Raw genomic sequence first — 16,076 nt, 5'->3', positions numbered from 1 at the left:
AATCTAGGATGGGATGTTAATATATATTCTCCCTTCAGTCTATATAAAAAAAAAACCAAACACTCAAACAAGAGTGTTCTGATGATACATACCTTGATATTCCAATTCTACTCGGTCTATTATTTGGATGGGGCTGAGGATTTTGCGATGATAGACGATATAATATCGGTGTAGATAGCGAGTTCGCAAGTAAACAATGCGATGGTTACTATTAGTTCCGATAAGAGAATCAGAATCCGATGGATAGTGAATGAAGACTTTAGATTTAGTTTCTTGGGGAGCAGATAGATAGATGTGAAGAATCAGCGAGTAATGGAATGGAAGAAGAGAATCAAAAAGAGAGAAGAGGGAAGGGAAGAGAGGAATGGATAGAAGAGGTTCTTGTATTATAATGTCACACACACAGGCGCACACACACTTACTTGGTTTGGTTGTCCTGCCATCTACATTTTTTTTTGTCGTTTTTTTGCTTGGGGTTGGGAAAATTGAGAGGCGGGGATGAAGTTTGGGTTTGGGTATGGGTTTGGGATGGGTAAGCGCGTACGGAGGGATATTGCATAGGTAGACAGGTAGACAGGTAGATAGCTAGATAGCTAGCTGGGGGGTAACGTGGGTGGTTGGGGATCACTTCTTTTTGTTTGTTATATGGATGGAAGTATTTGTATTTATATAACTATGGTAATGATACAATGAAGATATAAGTTAACGATGAACGAGAATACAAGATTAAATTCCTTAATGCTATATTAATGCCACTCGTTATCTCCAGTATCCCTCGCAAGTAGTTACAGTATTAGGCCTAATAAGCATTGACAACCCATCACCGGTTACCCTTCACTTCACTTCCCTTCACGTCACGTCACCGCGTTGGCTTCCCAGCCACTTTCTTAAGGATTTTTATTTTTATCTTTGTCGCGCAATCAACTATCCACCTCTCCTCATCTAGTGAGTATTCGGCGTAGTACCTGTTTTCTTTTGCGTCTGGATGTTTCATCTCATGCATGAAATATTATACTTGGGTTGTGAGTGAAAAATGGATGTGGTACTTGTTGTATTATACTGTACTGTGGTACAAAGTAGTTCGTTCGTTCTAGTACCTAGATGTGATGTGGATGTAGAATCGCTTGCTGGATCTAATCGATATTTCACTCCTGCCACCGTTGCGCGGGGAGAGGTATCTAGGCAGGAGACACTTATTAATGCAAAGGCACGAAGATAAGAAAATATGGTATTCAGATTCAGATACACATAAATATCTGTACCTTGCGGATGGATACAAAGGGATACCATGAAGCATCGTATCTGTGTACAAACGGGTCGAAGAAAGGTACAAAGGTACTGTCAATAGCCGTTGCCACGTGGAAAGGAAGGAGACTTTCGATTTCTGGTAGCACATGGAGAATGAGAGGCTTGTTTGCTTTTTGCAAGACTACTTTTGTAGGGTTGTGTTTATATTCCTATTCCTATTCCTATTTGTACTTAGTATCTACTTTCATACTTATACCTATTACTCAACTTATCCTCAGCTAAACCTCCCACTCCCATAGGATTTCCTACTTCCACATGTACCGTCCCTATCATATCTTTCTTGTATTGCACAACCCAACCAGACAGACACAAGGCGGAAGTGTCAAAGACAAACTTTCCTTAGATTAAGATTAAGCTTTTCCGTACGATACTACAATAGGTATCGAGATGATAAGTAGTACACGATTTAGACCGCTTCGGAATTTTCACATATGCATCTAGAATCTAGAGTCTAGAGTTTATGGACCACCGACCGGTATATTAATAATATACACACAACCTATTGTATCGTATCGTACAAGTAGAGCGAAGCGAAAAAGCCTCCACGGCAGTGGCCCTCGGAGAGCCAGCGGAGCGTCATTGTTTTAGAGGTTTTAGATGTTTTAGATGTTTATATTTGTGAGTTTTCTGAATTACTGATATGTAGGTAGGTAGATAAGTAGGTAGGTACATGGTAGGTATATATATTTATTAATAATGTCGAACAGGATTGGTTTTGATGGATTTGTTTTACTTCCCTTTCCTTTCGTTTCCTTTCCTTTACTCTACTCTACCACTCCAGCCACTCTACTCTACTTACTAAAATCAAAGTTCCATAAGACAGACACAGACATAGACACACAAGGCGTACCACCAGCCGTACGACCCCCCACCTCGCAAGCAAGCAACGAGATAAGATAATAATTCTGTGTAGATAGGCTCGAGGTAGGTAGCGCAGCCTTGCTTAGTACATCTTTCCATTTCACCCCACCATTCGCCATCGAGTACCAGTCCAGTACTAGTACTAGTACTAGTACTAGTACTAATAGCTAGCTAGCTATGAAATTATAATCAATTATCAATCAATGAATCAATCTCCAGTCCAATCTACATTCATAAACATCACATCACATCACATCACTCATTAACCACACATATACCTTCTCTACCCAGCAATCCCATCCAATCCAAAGCGCATTTCTCGCATCTGCACTTCTACCTTCACTTCTATCTACCATGGCGACTAAAGAACCCCGCCCTTCAATTGTCGGGTCGGAAAGCGGTCCCGAATCTCCTTATCCTTTGCGAATGGAAGGGGAAGTGGTTTCGGGATTTGGGCGCGGATCTAAAGAAGTAAGTTATTGTGTTTTCCCTTTCCTTTCCTTTCCTTCCTCTTCCATCCCCCCTCTCTTCCTCTCCATCTCCATCCACCATCCCAAACCTAACAACCCCTCAGCTCGGAATCCCCACCGCCAACATCCCCGTAACAAACGTCCCCTGGATCGACACCGCCCCCTCCGGCGTATACTTCGGACACGCCGCACTGGACCTTCCGGCCTCTCACCCCGAACTCCAAACGCCCTCCTCCTCCTCCCCCTCCCCCTCTTCCTCTTCCTCTTCCCCCACCACCCGCCTCTACCCTATGGTAATGTCCATTGGCTACAACCCGTTCTACCGCAACACGGTACGCTCAGCCGAAGTCCACCTACTCCACAAATTCTCCCAAGATTTCTACGGCAGCCACATGCGCGTTGAGATTCTGGGCTATATTCGACCCGAGCTGGATTATGTGGACAAGGAGTCTTTGGTGAGGGATATCGAGACGGATATTGAGGTTGCGAGGGCGAGTTTGGCGAGGGAGAATTGGGGGGTGGAGAAGAGCGATGCGTGGTTGGCGGGGGGGAAGAGTGAATAGAGGGGAGGTGGAAATTAAAGGCTGGAGAGACGATGAAAAATAGATGATTTGGGATGCGAAAGGCAAGGAAAGGAAAGGGGATGGGGAGGAAAGGAAAGAAGAGGGAAAAAGATGTAGCGAAATAGAAGTGAAGATGAGAGTTGGTAGTGAAATAAGCGGAGGCGTTTGGGTGGGAACTCTAGATGGTCAAATAAATAGATGGATATCATTTACGACTAGAAAAGGTATACGCAAATATTGCAGCAATATCGCAATGCACACTTAAAAAGATCAATCACATCTCAGTCACACATCCTCAAACCCAAATCTGAAGAAGGTGTATATTTTTGTTCTTTGAATACAACTACAAGCATAAAAAATGGATTGTAGGCATGCTAGAGAGACGCCATCCATTAATTGCCTGTCTGCCTATCACGACTTGCAAAAGTGTAGGTATAAAAAAAGACAAAAAGGCGCAGAAAACATAGGGTAGTAACGTGGAATAAATTAAAGGGAAAAGAAAATGAAATGTAGCTTATCAGCCATAACAGTGTATCCCATCCACCCCATTCATAATAAAACCCCCTCCGTGCATGCAATTCTTATCCTGAAGCTCATGGCTAGTTGATGTATAGCTGTAAGCTCTATTCATTCATTTTTCCTCGTCCGCCCCAACCATTCTTTCCTTCCGTTTAGTGTCCTTCACTCCCGTGGTTTTTAATATCATAAATCGTCTCAGCTCATCTTATCGCAAACTCATAACCATCCAATGTATGCAATTATTGGTATGCTTCAGTCCTCAGTGGTATCCGTTTGTAGTTTTATACGTAGTGCTTGCGCCTCGTCCGGAGTATGCCGCGCTTCCGTCCTCAAAATATGGGTGTGTACATGCTTGCTTGGCAGAAATACGTCCAGCTGGATCATAGACAAGCATCAATTCGAGGAGATCCAATCCGTTTTCGTCAAGATTCGTACAAAGAGGTTGGCTCATGTCGCGTTGCCATTTGGGGAAAGATGGTTTAAAGTCGGGGAAACAAGTTTTGTCACTGACACCGGGCCATTCTTGATCGTTAGGTGTACCTAGAAGTCTGTTGATATGTTAGCTAAATTCAGGGTATAGGCATAAATTACATTGAAGTGAATTGGGATGGTCTGAAATGGTGAGTCTTACTTGAAGATCTTGAAGATCTCGTCAATTTCAGAGTCACCTGGAAACAATGGCTTTCTGGTACACATCTCCGCGAAAATACATCCAACAGACCACATATCAACACCAGTAGAGTATTGTCGACCTCCAAGGAGAATTTCAGGAGCACGGTACCATAAGGTAACAACTTCGTGGGTATATGTTCGAAGAGGGACACCAAAAGCACGAGCAAGACCAAAATCTGCAAGCTTGAGGTTACCTTCCCGATCAATGAGTAAATTCTGTGGCTTCAAATCTCGGTGAAGAACTCGATGTGCGTGACAATATCGAATGCCTTCGCACAATTGACTCATGAACTTCTTAATCATAGCATCGCCCATACCCATTCTACCCAAATCCGGACCAGATCCTTCCGGTAAAGCTCTACCTCTACCACCATCGGCAACTGGAAGTGATTCCATATATTTCTTAAGATCCAGGTCGAGGAACTCCATGACGAGGTATAGTTTATGACCGTCTGCGTGAACAATATTGAGAAGTCGGACAATATTTGGATCATTCATCTCCTTGAGGAGAGAAATTTCTCTAATGGCGGTACTAGGAACTCCTTCATCTTCTGCTTCGAGTCGAATCTTCTTAAGGGCAACGATACGTCCTGGATGGGAAAGATCCTTGGCTTTGTAAACAACACCGTAAGTACCTGCGCGTGAACAACGTTAGTATAAAATTCCTTGATACTCAGCGAACAAAAGACTCTGTGAGATGGTTCTTTTGGCCAGGAGCTTTCGCGCATAAACGTACCCTCTCCGATCTTTTCCAGCTTCTGATAGTTCTCCATTGTCGAATATACTTGACGTTGAAATGTTTAAGGAACGTCGAGGTCAAGTTTAAATAAATCTGCTTTTGTCCGTTGAAGTGGGGCGGTGAAGGAGGGGCAGTTTTGGATGGTAATTGGTCCTTGGTTTATGGTAACAACAGCATCTAATTTGAAAGAAGATGGACCTGTGCAAAGATTGGAAGGATTCGTAAATGAGAGGAAGAGTGACGAATTAGCTATAAGAAGATGGTTGCGATGAAGGATTGTTGTTGTACTAAGTTGCCGTAGAGTCTTCCGTGTCGTATTACTCGTGATACTCGGATTTGTACTCGAATTGGAGTCTAGAAGTGAAGTGGATTGAAGAGAAAGAGGGAGAGGGATTCGTGCGGTGTCGTTTATAGTATTGTTAGTATTGTCGGTTTGTTATTCGTGCTCAAGCTCAGGAGTAAACAAGAGAATAATCAAACAATCAAGCAACCAAACAACCAAAACAAAACATTAAACAAATCGTAACCCAGGGCCAGGCGGAATAAGCGGGCGCGTTTTTGACGCGAGGTCGGATATACTGCACTAGGATCCAATAAGTAATGCCGAAAAGTCAAAAAACATATCAGAATACAAAAATGTAAAAATCTAGACATGATCCTTGTCGGCACTAGCTCTATCTCTACTCTGTCATTTTTCTGCAGGTCAGGCACGATCCGGTCAACTACCTACCTAAGAACGTTACTACCCAGTAGACGGTGACTTTGCGTTCGTTGGAGGCTTGAGTCAGATCCCAACTGTTGATTGGAACACTTCGCGAGACAACTTCACAATTCTTGTGCTACTCGTCAAACATCTCATCAAATTGATCAACAGGGAGAATACTTTCCTTCGTCGACATGCTATCAACAACCGCGAGGATGGGGAATACCCTTCCAGGTCAAACCGCAACACCGACAGCCAAGATGGAGCAAAAGGAGCTTCATCAAAGTGCTCCCCGGCATTTGAAAGAAGCATTCAAGCTTTGTAAACAGACTACTTATACCGCAACAGAAGATTCTCCTTCTATCACTGGAATGATCAATCTAGAAACCCTACCAATAGAGGCGCGCAACACAGCTTTTCAAGATTTTATGAGTGCCGCACCTCTAAACACCTCTCAAAAGAGATGCTCGACCGGATCACTGAATCACGAGTTACCTTTGTCTAGATCACAACTAGAAGGTTCATCGTATGGTTCTGGGACTATACCTGGTAGGATCACAGCATTTCATTCTTCCAATACTCATGCAAATGATAAAAAACCCAGTCCATCCAAAAGATTCTATTTGGTTAAGAGACTAAAATACTCACATTTCTTTGCACCTCAAAAATCATAATATCCAAAAGACCAGCCCGTGTTTCTTTCTATATTATTTCCCCTGAACTTCCCAATACCCTTCGATGAAACAACTTCTAATCATGATCTAGGTCTCATGGTTTTTCCATCTCTCATTCCCCCAGAGGTTCAGAAAGAGTTGATCCGGCGTATAGTACACCGTGATCTTGTTGAACCAAAGCACATGACCAATTTACATGCCCATTACGATGTCGAATTTCCACCTTGTGAAATTGCTTCTAGGGAATCAATCGTTGCCAAGCCAAAGGATCCCACAGTACACCCAAAAGCACTAAATTACTTGGAAGTAATGACGAAAAAGTTGCGCTGGATCACTCTTGGAGGGCAATATGACTGGACAAACAAAGTGTATCCGGAAGGGGAGCCACCAAAATTTCCAAGTGACATTGCGAATCTTGTTGAAGGACTTTTCCCTGACATGGAACCGCAAGCAGCCATTGTCAACTTTTATTCTCCAAAAGACACTTTACAATTACATCGGGATGGTGCAGAAAGTGTTGATCGTGGCCTTGTTAGCATCAGTCTTGGATGTGATTGTATCTTCATGATCGCCTTGGACAACCCCAAATCCGAGAACGACCATTTAGTTCTCCGTCTCAGGTCTGGCGATGTACTCTACATGCAGGAAGACTCTCGATTTGCTTGGCATGGAGTTCCAAAGATAATTCCTGGTACGTGCCCAGATTATCTCGCAGACCTCGAATTGGATATAAAAAAGTTTCCACATTTCATGACAGATAAAAGAATCAATTTGAATGTGCGACAAGTGCGAGAGCGAAAATCGGACCGTTGATTCGCCAATCTCAACTTAGCCCCTTTATGCTTAAACCGCCATGTGATAGTTTCCGACTAATTTACGGTCTACCCGATGCATTGATAACAATCCACACACTACTACATTTCCTTATCAGTTCCAGCAAAATTTTAATATAAAAATTCGACACCCATTTGTACTGTCACATTAATTTCAATTATCTTTCTTTCATGGACCACACAACAATGGGAGAAATTGTCATGGGTGGCAACGCAGATAGCCAGTCGCCCTTGCCTATCATGAGCCCTTGGCCCGCGACCCAACCAGCGAAATCAGATCTATTGTGGCACATTCAGAACAAACATATTTTATATTCTCTTGTGATCACTGCATCTCAAATCAAGAATTGGTACGGGAAATATTTCGAGAGAAGTCAGCAACTTCATCCGGATCCAATCATCTCGGACTGGCAAATCATCGCAAAGAATAAGCGTGAATCGGTCAATGGTTTGATCCCCGAGAAATGGCGCTTGGACTCGATACCCTCGGTCGAGGAAAAAAGAGATGTAACGGGCGATTACATTCAGCAATTCCTTTCTGCTCGAGAGATTGAGATTACTGAGACGGACGCTGTGGGAATTTTAGAGAAAACTAGCAATGGCGAATGGAAATCGCGGGAAGTTTGTGAAGCTTTCTGTCACCGGGCAGCTTTGGCGCATCAATTGGTCAGTAACTTGACTTTCAATCTGAACAGTGATTCTAATATTGATTTAGGTCAATTGTTTGCATGAAATATTTTTCGATGATGCTATTTCAGAAGCGCAAAGACTGGATGATTACTTTGCTGAACACAGAAAGCCAATTGGTCCACTACATGGATTACCAGTCAGCTTGAAAGACCAGTAAGTTCGCTCTTTATGATAGATGTAGGTTTCTCACAAGTCTTTAGGTTTCATGTCAAGGGTGTGGAAACCACTATGGGCTATGTAGGCTGGATTGGAACTTTTGAAGGGAAGAAAGGTACAGGGAAAGAGCGAGTGTTTGAGAGCGAGATGGTTAAAGAATTACGAAGTCTTGGTGCGATAATGTTTTGTAAAACAACCGTTCCTCAAACCCTCATGGCGGGCGAGACTGTCAACAATATTATGGGTACGACAGAGAACCCAAAGAACAGACTCTTGGGACCAGGTGGAAGTTCAGGAGGCGAAGGAGCGTTGATAGGATTGAGAGGTAGTCCAGTAGGATTTGGTACTGATATTGGAGGAAGCATTCGAATTCCAGCAGCTTTTAACGGACTTTACGGTATTCGTCCTTCGGCAGGTAGAATGCCTTATGAGGGTATGGCCAACAGTTTGGCTGGACAAAATACTATTTTATCGGTTGTGGGTCCAATTGCCACAACAGCTCGATCTTTGAAATTGGTCATGAAGAGCATTCTTAGTGCTCAACCGTGGCTACATGATCCATTAGTGTGTGAAATGCCATGGCGTGATGAACAGGAACAAATGGTTTTCGATGCTATCAAATCTAATGGCGGTGGTCAATTGGCTTTTGGAGTCTTCAAATGCGACAGAGGCGTTGCTCCTCAGCCTCCTGTTGCTAGAGCTATTGATATCGTGGTTAATACTGTCAAGAGACTAGGACATAAGGTTATCGAAGTGAGTGGGAAACACATCCATATATCATGAATTATGAGAAACCAATTCTCTCCTCTGTATACATAGTTGCTAACCACAAAACTTTAGTGGGAACCACCTTCTCATCAAAGAGGATGTGCGATAGGAGTAAGTTTCTTTCTTCATCTACATAAAAATGCCTTCTAATAATCAATTAGAGTAAAGCATGGTCCTTTGACGGCGGAAAAGATGGTTTGTCTCTCCAAAATTCCAATCTTTCAAATCTTCAAACTCACAACCTCCAGTTCACGAAGCCCTAGCACTGTCTGGTGAACCCATGATCCCTCAAATTCAAGGTCACTACAGTATTCTCAAACCTCAAATGACCGGTTTCGACATCGCCGCCGTGAATGTCGAAAAACGCGAATACCAAAAAGAATACATGGACTATTGGAACAGCACTGCCTCACTTACTGGTACTGGCAGAGCTATCGACGCGGTTATAACTCCGTTGGCTCCTATGCCTGCAAATCTTACGATGAAGTTTGATTATATAGGTATGCTTCTTTCGTATTATTTTGTTCTACGGAATGGAGAGGATGCAATGAATAACTTGAGCTAATTGATATTTGATAGCATATTCGACATTTGTCAATCTTCTCGATTATAGTGCGGCTATCTTGCCAGTTACGACGGTGGACAAGAATGTGGATGTTTTCGATACAGGGTACAAACCATTGAATGCAGAGGATGAAAAGGTTTGGAAATGCTGTATGTTTGATTCGTTATCTGGAGTTGTTATCTGGATCTTGGCAGGTTTGAAAAAGAGATGCTAACGAATACCAGATGATCCGGAAGTTTATGATGGTGCGCATGTGAGCGTACAGATTGTGGGGAGAAGGTTTCAAGAGGAAAAGGTTATTGCTATTACCGAGATGCTTGGAGATGCATTGAAGAATTAGTAGGGTCTAGGGAGCGAAAGGGAAGGAGTTTGGGACTTGCATTGGGACTTGAATTTTATGTGGTATGGTTTGATATGATATGATTGCAAAGTTTAGGTATGGTATTGGTTATTATAGGGATACCAGATAGATTTTGTTTATCTTTAAATTTGGAGTTGGGTCAAGTTTAGCATAACATACATAGTATAATAAGATTGCATGTAGCTAGCATAGCTTGCGAAATACAAATTGATTAGCATCGAAACCATTATCATCTTGAGACTGCTCGCGTGCCTCGGCCGGTGAAAGACTCATAGAATAGATAAGAAAAAGAAAAAGAAAAAGAAGCTACGAATACGTCTATGTCAAAGAGCAAAGCCAAGAAACCTACTCGCAGTAGCCAGTTTTACATCCTTCTAGTGTCGATCTAAATGTATTTAACATCTACCTAGCCCACCTAGCTCTAGAAATCATTCTTTATCGTGGCTTGATATGTGCCGATTGGTAGGTAAGTTTGTGGATTGCTCTTTTTTATTTAAGTTTTGATCCCTTTTTGCATTAGATTGAGAGATTGATTGATGGATGATGGATGGATGGATGATGGATGGATGGATGGATGGATGGATGGATGGCAATTGCAAAGACTGTACAGAGTGAAGCACAAGGAATCGACTACATCGTACATAATTGGTAAGTAGCTACTCTATAATAGTTAGTTAGTCGCCACATGACTGAATCAATTGCCATCCATCATCGTCGATATACTTTCGATAGAAAATGAATGTTTGATACCGGTAGATTTCCTTGCTTCTTGCGTCTCGTCCCCACAATATATATGTAAATCCCATGTAATTCTACCCCTCCAAACCCCACCCTTTTCAAAATGTAGCCCCCGCCCCGTAAGAAGTGAAGAAGATTGATGTGCAAAAAATTGTTGTGAAAGGAGATGGATGACGCTGCCGTTTGTGTAGGTGAAAAAAAATTGAAGAGCAAAAGAGATATTTCCGAATCCGGGAATCGAACCCGGGGCTACTCGGTGCTATGTCAGGTGACAATGAAAGCGAGTTATGTTAACCCCTACACTAATTCGGATGTGATGATTTGTTGAAGGGGAGTCGAGATTGTAAATTATATTCAAAATCGTTGTAGTGGAAGAAGAAAGGAGAGTGATAGAATTGAAAAATGAGAGGATTTATTGCGTTAGACCGCGAAAAGATACAAATACCTACTACATAGCATCCAGTATCTCAGCCTGGGATAGAATTTGATGATCAAAGTCTCAATTCGAACATTGAGAAGGAGGAGTTACTGTGCTCGTTGTAGGTAGCGGAATTGGGAATATATATAATTCTGTGGTTACAGGTTACAACTCTCGCGATTGCCAAATTCAGTACCTCAATCGAATACTGATATTGTAATTTAAACAAGGGGAGGTTTTTTTCTTGGGAAAGTTTCTCATACATGATATTTCCTTAAGAAATGATTTTGAAACTTTGAATTTGAATGAATTTAGATTCTCTTTCAAGAAAGAACCATTTTGACACTCTTGTTTGTTTTGGCGGGCTTGGAGTTTCCTCTTCCAAAGAGCTGTTGCGTATATGTGATTTCCTCGAACACCTTTTTGAATTCACATCATATTTCATGTTATTTACATCATTACCAGAAAAAGATAACCGAGTGTTTCCAATCATTCAATAATCTAGTAGATCTATTTGAGTGGAATTGCTTTGTCGCATTGAGCGCCCGAAACGCAAACAGGATGGTTTCCACGGACAATATTGTTAGAAGGCTTATGAGAGGAGACTTCTCAGATCCCGGGCTTTCAAGACCTTCAGAATCACTTTTAGACCTTGAAGATGACCAAACGATGCAAGGTACATCCGGAGGCTTTCAAGTTGTGTATGTGCCTGCGCTGTTACCTACAACTATCCCGGAAAAAGTTCGACAAGAAGCCACAGAACGATCTACCGAAGTGTTGTCTCATTATAATAGACTAAGACAGATATTGGAGAGGCATGAGGCTCTTATTCGAAAAAGATGGAGGAAGAAATCGAAAGCTGGTCGATCTAGGCTTATTTTAAAAGTCTGGCCAGGACTGTCTGCGACTCATCGCCCAGAGTTTAATGCATTATTTAAAGAGTCGAGTCAGCCAAAAACAAAGGGCACAAAGTACAGAGAAGCCTATCTATGGCCATATCTCAACGTAGAAGATTTGGTTAAAGAGAATCACTTCCTTCTTTTACTCAACTCCAGAGGTCGACATCCACCTCATGTCTTCGCAGACACGGATTTTAAAGCCACGCGACTCGGCCGTGTTAGTGGTGCTATAATTATACCAACTAGTCTTGATGATCATTCTATATTGCTTGAGGGAGAAACAGTCGAAACTTATGGCCGCCTTGTTTCTTTCGACGAAGATGAAGATGCTAGGATAGACATGTTCACTGGCCTTGCACACTTACCAGGATGGGGACTTTTGATCTTGGAAGTACAACAAAGACTACTACATCTGCTGGTAAAGTGCTGCGAGGCACTGCTCCAGGACATTGATGCTGATTCCTTGATCAGCGAAGCATTGATCAAGCCAGAACCTCCTTTACTAACAGGCGGCTCGGACCGGTTGACCATTGCAGCCGTAGCTGCGGTAGCGCCCTATCGCCTACCTTCAAAACTCGATTTTCATTGTCTCCAGGTTATAGTTGAGACTAGACAAATTTGTGCTGAAGATTATATCCGAGACTTGAGAGAAGATCCTGGCTGTTTTGCTGAAGCTCTGGAAGACTGGAGCGAACATACGCAGGAAAGAATACTCGATGCCTTTGGAAAACAGGCTCCTTCTCTTGACACTCCGCTTTATTGGGAAGGTATTATTAAAACAGTTGTCTTCAATGCTTACAGTGATTTAATCGTGTGGGAGAACGTCGCACAACAACTTAAGCACCTGGCCTTCCTTCAGGAGAAGTATCAATCTGAAATTAAACCAAAAAATAAATTACCATCAGAATACATGAGGGCATTGTTGGTGTTGAGATATACGTTAAACCAAATAGCGAAAGTGCCAACAAGAAATTTGAGGATGGCAGTCCCTGCATCGCCACCATTTCGTTCAAAATACGTTCGCGAGCCACCCGCGCCAGATTCTGTAGCTATACGAATTAAGAGTAAAGAATCACAGGACGGGATGATGTGGCTTCTCCAAAATCTCTGGAGTGAGTCGCAGCTCTTCTTCATGACCCTACCTACTGTAGTAGATGAAATTCAAAGTAGGGTTGAACGTGATCCAAACGAAAAAGCAAAATTTTCGGCTTTGGTTACGCGAATATTTTCTGACCTTGACCTCATCTCGCGGATTTATCAAGAAATGGACATATATCTGCCATGGGCTGTTGGTTTTGATAATGAGCTGGCAATTAATCAAGCTCAGATTAATGAGGAGCATTGTAAACAGCTCGGCTTATTTTACAGTATGGACCGCCATCTCGACCCTATCGGCCTAGCTAAATTCGGATCGCCAGCCGGGGGACGTTTCCATTACCCAGCGGATGAACGAAGAAACAAACAGAATACGGAGAGCATGAGAAAAGCTGAATATAATCTGGATGAGTTTTGGCAGAAAATGGATGAGCTTTACCAAAAAAACACTGGTGAAACATTGACCCAGGCTGTCAAGCATATCTACACCGCTGTGCATCCGCTCGAACGGACACCCGAATGGGTCGAGCCAATAGAGGTACCAAAAACTAAAACCCAAGATAGAGGTAGTCGCGACGAAGCATTTTTAATACCACAATTTGACTCCGAAGATAATGCCAGATTCGTTGCTCCAAAGCCAAAGTTCAAGCCCAAAACTCGCGGTCCAGCAATGACCATAGCAACAGCAGCAGTAGCTCCAACTCCAACTCCAACTCTAAATCCTCAACCAACATTCAAAGTCAAAGCCCGAGAAATCATGGTCTTCGAAGCTCTCTTCTGGAAACCATATCTCAAGGATCGTCCCGGCGAAATTCGATGGACGGATTTCGTCTACGCAATGACGTCTATAGGCTTTGCGGCCGAAATTGCCTACGCTTCGGTATGGCGGTTTAATCCGATGAAGTTGGTAGTTAAGGATAATGTTGCGTTTCACGAACCGCATCCTTCTGGTAAAATTTCGTTTCGCAAGGCGAGGGCCATGGGGAGACATTTGAGAGGACGGTATGGATGGGACGGGGAGATGTTTGTTCTTGAGTAGAATTTGGGGAGGCGGTTTATGTTCGATTGTTTGAGACTAGAAGGGTTGGTCTGCTTGGATTTTCTGATATGTTTGAAGTGACTATGGAGTTTTTCAACAGAAAGCTTCAAATAAGCTGCTGTCAAAGAATTAGCGTACTTTTAAACAAGGTAGAGCGTTGAAATAGAACTAACGTAAGAAGGGAGACAGACGTGAAGCCTGTAGATTAGATAGATCATAAAGCGAAATGTAAGAAACATGACTATGCATTACGAATTATTGGAATTCATGATTGTACATCTCAATCTACATAAATACTATGCACTCGTCTGCTCGGAACTTCTACCTCTCGGTGTCTCTAACGGCACACCGGCCTCTCTATCTGGTATATCATACACACCCTGCCGCCCAACAAACACATCTTTTAGATTGTCTAAAAACCCAATATCGTATAAATTCTCAACATCCCCCAAACCCCAGACGCGTTTCCATTCTCCTTCTCCAATTCCTCCAACAGGATCTTGTCCATCGGCTGTACGCAAAACGATCTGTTGACTCTCTGCTGGCCAATGTGTCCATGCTGGCTCTATTCGTAAATTTTTCTCTCGGTTTTCGGAGAGCGTGCGCTTGAAAACATATCCCTCGGCCATCTCGATATTCCAGTCGGACCATTTCATACTCTCATTGGTGGTGGTGCCGCACCAAATGAGATATATGTGAAAGAAAAAAAGGCCATATACCAAGGGGGTGGTGAGGAAACATAAGAGAGTTATGGAACCAATTCGGGTGTGTTCTTGTAGTGCCAGTCCCCAGATTGAGAAGTAACGAGACCAGGTAAAACCGAATCCTAGAAAAGACCAGTCTGGATACACGGCGGCAATGAAAGTGGAAAGAATAGAGTTTCCAATGTAAACAGCATACGTGGTGAGATTCCCAGTCGTGAAAAGAAGGAGGAGAAACCAATGGTGGTTGTTGTAACCCACACAATTGTTGATGAAGATACAATGATGATCGAATTTTGCGATGCAATGCTTACAAACGCTGCAATGCTTGGATCTGGCAGGTTTGAGTAGATGACATGATCGACAAGGGTTTCCAGGATGGAAAATTGTATAGTCATAAGGATAAATACTCATTTGATGAACGTGATTTGATGGCGTGATATAGCCTGGATCACGCGAAGCAGCTAGATAGAGGAAGACATATGGTAATATCACAGCAACAATTGCCTTTATTTCGCGAGATGTGCTCATAAATGACCATGCTACCGGCAGGAACATAATCTCGGCTACGGAGAGTAGAAGAATGAAAAAGATCTTAACATCAGTTAGCATGCTCAAGGACTCCTCACTCCGGCGATCCAGAGGCAAACAGCGTACCGCGAACTACAAGAAAGACATGTATTGCCAATCCTTCGCTATGGGTTGTATATATTCAATCCATATCGCTTGGAGGTATACGACACTCGATGAATGATACAGGAGTCACTTGACTCCATGCTCTCTCGAGTTTAAAGAAACCCAATCTTACCATAACAACAGGATGTCGATCATTCCATAATGTATGCGCCAGTCTTCCCACCGAAGTACTGAGACGACCATTGGTCAATCTCTCATCTGCTGCTCTAAAGCCACGAGGAATGTGTACACATAGTACTCGATATAAACTACCTATTGGTGTACCTCTGTCAAGTTGTGAGTTTGTGAAACATAAGGAGAATTAACAGATGTGATGTGATTTGTACCTTAATGCTGGAAGCCTGCCAAAGAAAGCAACGAATGTGAAAAAAGAGATAACTAGAACAACTATTGCAATATTCCGGACAGTGCCCATTTTAGAGCAAGTTTTATCGATTTCTACGTTCTCATAAAGATAAAAGAAGTGTCAAAAAGAAGAAAATAAGTCAATCAATACAGTCTAGAAAATCGTGATATTGATGTTTACGTGAGCATTGAGAGTTTCATAGTTGTTGGCCTTTGCTTCGGTACGTAATCTTTGCCAAGCCCGACATTCTTTGTAGGGGTCA

At 42.6% G+C, this 16,076-nt stretch overlaps 6 protein-coding genes across 6 annotated transcripts; 4 read left to right on the top strand and 2 right to left on the bottom strand.

Moving 5' to 3' along the window:
• The first annotated feature begins 2,235 nt into the window (after nucleotides 1–2,235).
• On the top strand, nucleotides 2,236–3,506 carry Bcfmn1. Its single transcript, XM_001546831.2, has 2 exons — nucleotides 2,236–2,640; nucleotides 2,744–3,506. Exons 1-2 carry the CDS (start codon nucleotides 2,524–2,526, stop codon nucleotides 3,200–3,202), a joined length of 576 nt encoding a protein of 191 aa, XP_001546881.1. The 5' UTR covers nucleotides 2,236–2,523; the 3' UTR covers nucleotides 3,203–3,506.
• Nucleotides 3,507–3,519: 13 nt separating this feature from the next.
• On the bottom strand, nucleotides 3,520–5,745 carry Bccdc28. Its single transcript, XM_001546830.2, has 3 exons — nucleotides 5,130–5,745; nucleotides 4,353–5,028; nucleotides 3,520–4,269 (listed from the first exon to the last, which is right to left on the bottom strand). The coding sequence occupies exons 1-3, from the start codon at nucleotides 5,164–5,166 to the stop codon at nucleotides 3,981–3,983; spliced, it is 1,002 nt and encodes a 333-aa protein (XP_001546880.1). The 5' UTR covers nucleotides 5,167–5,745; the 3' UTR covers nucleotides 3,520–3,980.
• Nucleotides 5,746–5,786: 41 nt separating this feature from the next.
• On the top strand, nucleotides 5,787–7,476 carry BCIN_16g00480 (hypothetical protein). The gene is made up of 2 exons (XM_001546829.2): nucleotides 5,787–6,384; nucleotides 6,601–7,476. The coding sequence occupies exons 1-2, from the start codon at nucleotides 6,096–6,098 to the stop codon at nucleotides 7,320–7,322; spliced, it is 1,011 nt and encodes a 336-aa protein (XP_001546879.2). The 5' UTR covers nucleotides 5,787–6,095; the 3' UTR covers nucleotides 7,323–7,476.
• On the top strand, nucleotides 7,212–10,108 carry BCIN_16g00470 (hypothetical protein). Its single transcript, XM_001546828.2, has 8 exons — nucleotides 7,212–8,008; nucleotides 8,058–8,185; nucleotides 8,233–8,941; nucleotides 9,029–9,067; nucleotides 9,118–9,151; nucleotides 9,205–9,456; nucleotides 9,536–9,670; nucleotides 9,746–10,108. The coding sequence occupies exons 1-8, from the start codon at nucleotides 7,529–7,531 to the stop codon at nucleotides 9,859–9,861; spliced, it is 1,893 nt and encodes a 630-aa protein (XP_001546878.2). The 5' UTR covers nucleotides 7,212–7,528; the 3' UTR covers nucleotides 9,862–10,108.
• A 1,271-nt stretch (nucleotides 10,109–11,379) lies between these two features.
• BCIN_16g00460 (hypothetical protein) lies at nucleotides 11,380–14,349 on the top strand. The gene has a single exon (XM_001546827.2). It carries the CDS (start codon nucleotides 11,600–11,602, stop codon nucleotides 14,069–14,071), a length of 2,472 nt encoding a protein of 823 aa, XP_001546877.1. The 5' UTR covers nucleotides 11,380–11,599; the 3' UTR covers nucleotides 14,072–14,349.
• Nucleotides 14,310–15,968, bottom strand: Bcswf1. The gene is made up of 3 exons (XM_024697803.1): nucleotides 15,795–15,968; nucleotides 15,581–15,734; nucleotides 14,310–15,366 (listed from the first exon to the last, which is right to left on the bottom strand). Exons 1-3 carry the CDS (start codon nucleotides 15,881–15,883, stop codon nucleotides 14,368–14,370), a joined length of 1,242 nt encoding a protein of 413 aa, XP_024553619.1. The 5' UTR covers nucleotides 15,884–15,968; the 3' UTR covers nucleotides 14,310–14,367.
• Nucleotides 15,969–16,076: the final 108 nt, after the last annotated feature.

The sequence above is a fragment of the Botrytis cinerea genome, chromosome 16 (genome assembly GCF_000143535.2).
Source record: "Botrytis cinerea B05.10 chromosome 16, complete sequence".
Lineage (NCBI taxonomy): Eukaryota > Fungi > Ascomycota > Leotiomycetes > Helotiales > Sclerotiniaceae > Botrytis > Botrytis cinerea.
This window is presented reverse-complemented; position numbering and strand designations above follow the sequence as displayed.